The sequence below is a fragment of the Podarcis muralis genome, chromosome 8 (assembly GCF_964188315.1).
Source record: "Podarcis muralis chromosome 8, rPodMur119.hap1.1, whole genome shotgun sequence".
In the NCBI taxonomy this organism is placed as follows: Eukaryota; Metazoa; Chordata; class Lepidosauria; order Squamata; family Lacertidae; genus Podarcis; species Podarcis muralis.
In genome coordinates, this window is record NC_135662.1 from 25,205,328 (window position 1) to 25,211,327 (window position 6,000).

Below are 6,000 nucleotides of genomic sequence, written 5' to 3' on the forward strand. Positions count from 1 at the left end.
GAGCGTTATATCGTGGAATTGATACAATGATAGTCCCTTCCCCCCCAAAAAAAGTCTGAGTTCAACCTGGTTCAGGGTATATGACAATAATTTGATTACCAAGTCAGTTGTCTTGGTGGTCCTCTTGCATTTGACATAAAGGAGGAACCACTGTCACATCTATGTACAAAAGAAGGCTTTACATAAATACAAAAAATATTTAGGGGACAAACGCCTACAGGGACCCTCCCGCCCCCAAAAGGCACCCCAGTCCAATAAGAATTCAAAATGCTCAGTGGCCACAAAATGTTGACTAACTGGGGAAGGAATGGAAAATGGAGCGATAATGGAGTAGAGTATCGTGGAGGACAGCATGGCCTAGTGGAATACTGAACAGGAACCCTCCATACTTTAATATTTTGTTGCAGGTCCCACTTATAAACATTTAATATTCAAATTATTCTGTTCAGTGCATGTTGTGGCAACCGCAGACACATGACACTGTGGTCTACAACCACAGTGACAATACACACACACACTGTGCCTCCAGTCTCAAACCACAGGCAACCCTCACACCACCAAATCCACAACACACATACCCATTATTCACCACTCACAAAGCAAAATTCTTAACAGAATAATAATAATAATTTTAATAAATAGAACATCTTTTTGATGATTGTGATCAATACTTGATTCTAGGAAAATGCAACCTTTCTTTCTCTACTAATTCATCTACCTAGCCTCAGTATTATTAAGCCTAAGCAGGGCTTCCTGTATCCCCTTGTTCCCACTAACTGATTTTGTCCTGCCCTTTCAATGCCTTTATGTCGCTCAGTTGAGTTTTCATGCCTCCACCCCCCAAAAAAAATCTGCCTTTCAAACTTTTCCCTAAAATGATTCATCAAAGTTTGCTTTATAATATATCCCCTTGTGCTCGTTGTGACTGTGGTAATTTCATTTTCATTTTTCCCTGTTCATTTTCTTTTCATTTTCATTTCCTCAAGCAGAATCTAAAGGAATGAGTTAAACGTTCTTTTTTCCGGGGGGGGGGGGATATGCATCTTGATGTTGGTGGTTCACAGGGACGCGGACTTATAAAAAATATTGGGGGGGCCCGGGAAAGCTCATGAATAATAAATAAGCTCATGAATATGCAAATAAAGTGGCGCCGCCTCCTCGTGAGCGAATAGGGGAGAGCGTGCTGCGCCTATTAAGCTCCAAAGGAAATTGGGTGGAGCTTTTGCTCGGGAGGGAGGGCAGGAGGCATGCAGCCCGCCCCTCCCTGTGCATTTTGGGCTGGGGGAGGGGCGGCGATGGCGCTCTGCTGGAGGGGCGCCGGAGATTATTGGGGGGGCGGAGCCCCCCCAAACGAATTTTTGAGGGGGCTCGGGCCCCCTCAAGCCCCATGGAGTCGGCGCCTATGGTGGTTCAAGTTTACTTTGTTTTTATGATTGTAATATATTCTTGTTATGGAATTTAACACAGCTCTTTGCACTGGGTTGTTTCACTGCTCATACAGCTACACTTTTTATTTCTGGGAAACTAAGTGCTTGAACTTCAAATCCAAACTGCATATCAAATGCAAGACAAATCTAATGAGCAATCAATTTTTGTTCTGCTTAATCCTCCAGCAGAAAGTGGTGGCTGGGCTGCCTAAACCAGATGTTCTCATAGTTACTTCTATGTTCAAGCTTCAGGCTGTGAGTATCACTCTTATGTAGCCAAAAGGACACCACCTACATACAAGAAGTGGGGTATCAGCAGGCTCAGAGGAACCCAGAGTACAGTTCAATGAGAAATAATGATGTATGCTCGGTAGTCATGGAATGCTCACTGTACATTGGGGAGAAATATGGAAACCTGTTTGGGGGAAATGGAATGGAATGGAGAGTTTTGAACAGAAGCAGTCCATGTAGCAACATTAATTATTATTAATAATTGTTAACATTATTAAAAAGCATTAAAAGCAAGAGTAGAACTACAATACAACATACAAAAATAATCAACATTACATTGTACAAATGATGTCACTTCTATTATGTTCTAGTGGCCTGCTGCAACAGCTAAGTCTTACTGAACATATGGTAGTGTGGAAGACAATTTGATCTCTTCAGGGAAGGAGTTCCATAGCCTTGCAATGTCCCCCTGAGCCATATTGCCTGAGGACAACACAAGCGAAGCAGCCCCTGCAGATCACAAAACTCACGCTGGCTAGTTCTAGGCTGGGTTCTCCTTGAGTCCTAAGTCATGTATGACTTTGCAAGCTGTTTGCAGTTCCCACTTGTACAGTTTACAATTAATTACATATTCACAGAACTTCAGTTTGTATAAGAACTTCAGTTTGTATAAGAACTTCTTTCTCATAAAGCCCAGAAATTCAAAAGCCTTATATTAGATGCCTCACAGTTTTGCTTTTTTCTGATCTTATGCTCTCTTCCGTTTCACTTCTCTTCCAACTTCCTTTGATGGTTTCCTTTTGAAAGCTCTCAACCGGCAAGATAAAACGCTCTTTCAGCCTTATATAAACACTTCCACCAGCACACCACTTAGTTGACTGTGCCTTAAATTTTACAAAGCTCATAAGAGCATGGTGCCATGAATATGGTTATTTTTATGTCGGTGATTTAGAGATCAGCCTTCTTGAGACTGGGATATAGTTGTTTCACGCACTTCATCTCCTATTATGGTTCCTTCCATCACCACCACCACACCTTTTTAACTATGTTTATCAAAGTAGTTTATTGGATACAACAGAAGATATGCAAAACATAAATTCAGCTTTAAAAGTCAAGCCAAAAAAATTACATCATAGCATATCAAGTACACAGCTTTTGGCAACAGCATACTCTTTACCATGCTTTTTAACATCTATATGAAGCCGCTGGGAGAGATCATTAGGGGGTTTGGGCTGGGTGTTCATCAGTATGCAGAGGATACTCAGCTCTACCTCTCTTTCAAATCAGAACCAGTGAAGGTGGTGAAGGTCCTGTGTGAGTGCCTGGAGGCGGTTGAAGGATGGATGGTGGCTAACGGATTGAGGTTGAATCCTGACAAGACAGAAGTACTGTTTTGGGGGGACAGAGGGTGGGTGGGTTTGGGGGACTCCTTGGCCCTGAATGGGGCAACTGTTCCTCTGAAGGAGCAGGTGTGCAGCCTGGGAGTCAGTTTGGACTCACAGCTGTCCATAGAGGCGCAGGTCAATTCTGTGTCCAGGGCAGCTGTCTACCAGCTCCATCTGGTACACAGGCTGAGACCCTACCTGCCCGCGGACTGTCTCGCCAGAGTGGTGCATGTTCTAGATATCTCCAGCTTGGACTACTGCAACGCGCTCTTTGTGGGGCTACCTTTGAAGGTGACCCAGAAACTACAACTAATTCAGATTGCGGCAGCTAGACTGGTGACTGGGAGTGGCCGCCAAGACCACATAACACCTGTCTTGAAAGACCTACATTGGCTCCCAGTATGTTTCCGAGCACAATTCAAAGTGTTGGTGCTGACCTTTAAAGCCCTAAAAGGACTCAGCCCAGTATACCTGAAGGAACGTCTCCACCCCCGTCGTTCAACCCGGACACTGAGGTGCAGCGCCAAGGGCCTTCTGGCGGTTCCCTCACTGCGAGAAGCGAAGTCACAGGGAACTAGGCAGAGGGCCTTCACGGTAGTGGCGCCCGCCCTGTGGAACGCCCTCCCATCAGATGTCAAAGAAATAAACAACTATCCGACGTTTAGAAGACATCTGAAGGCAGCCCTGTTTAAGGAAGTTTTTAATGACGATGTTTTAATGTATTTTTAATCTTTTGTTGGAAGCCGCCCAGAGTGGCTGGGAATGGGCGGGGTATAAATAATAAATTATTATAAATTATTATTTCCACTGATCCAGAAAATAGAACAATATAAAAGAGGATCAAATAAAATCAGAATGGAAATATTCAGCAGTTATTTGTTTTATGATTTAAACTTTGTGTTTGTGTGCACCCCCACAAAAAATGTATTTTTCAAACTTCAACCTGGATATTTATCACAGGATGAAATATCTGCAGAAACTCCAATTTCATTGTTTTATGTGTCACCACCCACATTGAGGTGGTGGTGGTGGTTGCATTTTGCATAATCAGTGGCTGCATTCATTTAAAAGCAATTGTTTCATTGTAATTTTATAGAAGTTTCCCCATCAGTACTGATGTACTATATTACAATACTAATTTAGTGGCAACATTGTGCACTTCTAACCAATATTGCAGAAGAGTCCAGTGAACAATAAACTTCTGTAGAAATGAACAAAATGTGCCTCAATTCAAGATACTGATAAAGAGGAAGATTCGCTATTTGAGACAAGTGTTTGAACTTATCAAACTCCGTGGCACTGAAAGCAGAAAGATGATGTAACATTTTGCGTAATTTTGCTGAAAATCCTTGAATCATTTCTTCATAATACATTTCAGAAAATAACACTATTTTATAAATAGCCATCCATTTCTCCCATTTAAACCACGTAAGTAAAGTAAAGTATCCCCAGCACTCCAGTTTCATTAAGCTTTCTTAGGTAAAACAAATTCTAAAGGGGTTACTATCTTATTACTATCTTGCAGCCAAAGCAGCACAAAGTTTTGTGGCACTTTGGAGACTTAACAATTTGTACAAGCAAAGACTAATGAGGTTATTTACAATCAAGCGTTGTATACATTTTATGAAATAAATAAAAACAATAAAGCAAATTACTTATGCTTTCATGGACAAACCCACTTTGCCAGGTGAGTGAAGTGAAATCTAAGTTGGCAAGTGCATAAAGGAGAAAATTGTACTGTGGGAGCTGAATGGCAGTGAGATGCAAATGTCATTAGTAAACTGGCATAAAGCCATACAGTAAAAGGCGGTTGAATCCCAAATTTCATCTCCATCCTTTCTATTACTTACTAGAATATGATCTGAGCTGGCCCAATATATTTTGCCGCATGGAGCAAAAGTGTTCCACCTCCCATCTGCCATCATGGCAATTTGGTTTTATTTCAGCACTGCTGACAGGAGAGAGTCCTCCACAGCATTTGAGAGTAGCCCACTAGCTTAAGAGCAGGAGGGCAGGCCATGTGGTATATGTAGATCTCCCTTCTAACTTTACTCACTGGCTTCTCTGCTTCCTGCTCACTGCCTGTTCCAATGCTGCAGTGCAGCACCATTGTGCAACACATGAATGGAGGAGCACATGACCTGGGCTGGTTGCCTCTGCCTGGCTGGCTGGCTGACTGACTGCTTGCTTGCATAGGCAACTTTCCTAACAGTGTGAGGTCAGAGCATGTCATTTTAGGGGGTGGGTCTTAATTTTTGCAAATTTCTGCAGTGAGAGGTATTAAAAATATGTTTGGGGGGGGTAAGGAATTCAAATCTGCTTTTGTGTTTTGTGAATGGACAATATTTAGCTTGGTAAGTCGACATTTGATGAAGAAGCACATAAACTATTCTTGGAGAAACAAAGAATTTTAATTTTACCTTTTGAAAGTGTCAGGTAATATAAAATATGTATAATATATAAATGAAAAAATAATATATAATAGGACTGCAAGTACAGTGGTACTTCAGGTTAAGAACTCAATTCGTTCTGGAGGTCCGTTCTTAACCTGAAACTGTTCTTAACCTGAGGTACCACTTTAGCTAATGGGGCCTCTTGCTGCCGCCACGCCGCCACCGCCACGCGATTTCTGTTCTTAACCCAAGCGTCTGTAACCTGAAGCGTCTGTAACCCGAGGTACCACTGTACTTGGCAATCATTTTTAATTATTTCTGTGCAATTTTACATACATATTATTTACCAAGCAAAACTACCATTATATTAATGTAACCAAAATATCTTTTGAATGCCCAAGTCATGTTGCAAACTTTTTAGCACCCCTCATTGTTTGCAATTTGAAAGTTGAAAAATTCAACACACCTTCCTGTGAGGTGGTTTGGGAAATGTGACCAGGCGAAACAGAAAGCCCAGCCTGTAACAGAAAAGCATCACTGCCACTGATATACCAGTTCAGGAAA

The 6,000-nt window shown here is 41.9% G+C and overlaps 1 protein-coding gene across 4 annotated transcripts in view; it reads left to right on the forward strand.

Annotated features, from left to right (window-relative positions):
- LOC114600407 (uncharacterized) overlaps positions 1–4,930 on the forward strand; it is a 7,382-nt gene extending 2,452 nt beyond the window's left edge. For 2 of the 4 annotated variants that reach the window (XM_077932836.1, XM_077932838.1), the window contains exon 3: positions 1,614–4,930. In XM_077932836.1, coding sequence (XP_077788962.1) covers positions 2,837–3,772 — 936 coding nt within the window. In that variant the 5' untranslated portion in view covers positions 1,614–2,836 and the 3' untranslated portion in view covers positions 3,773–4,930. The remainder of the gene's footprint in view (positions 1–1,613) is intronic. The other 2 variants (XM_077932837.1, XM_077932839.1) reach the window with 1 other exon arrangement.
- Positions 4,931–6,000: the final 1,070 nt, after the last annotated feature.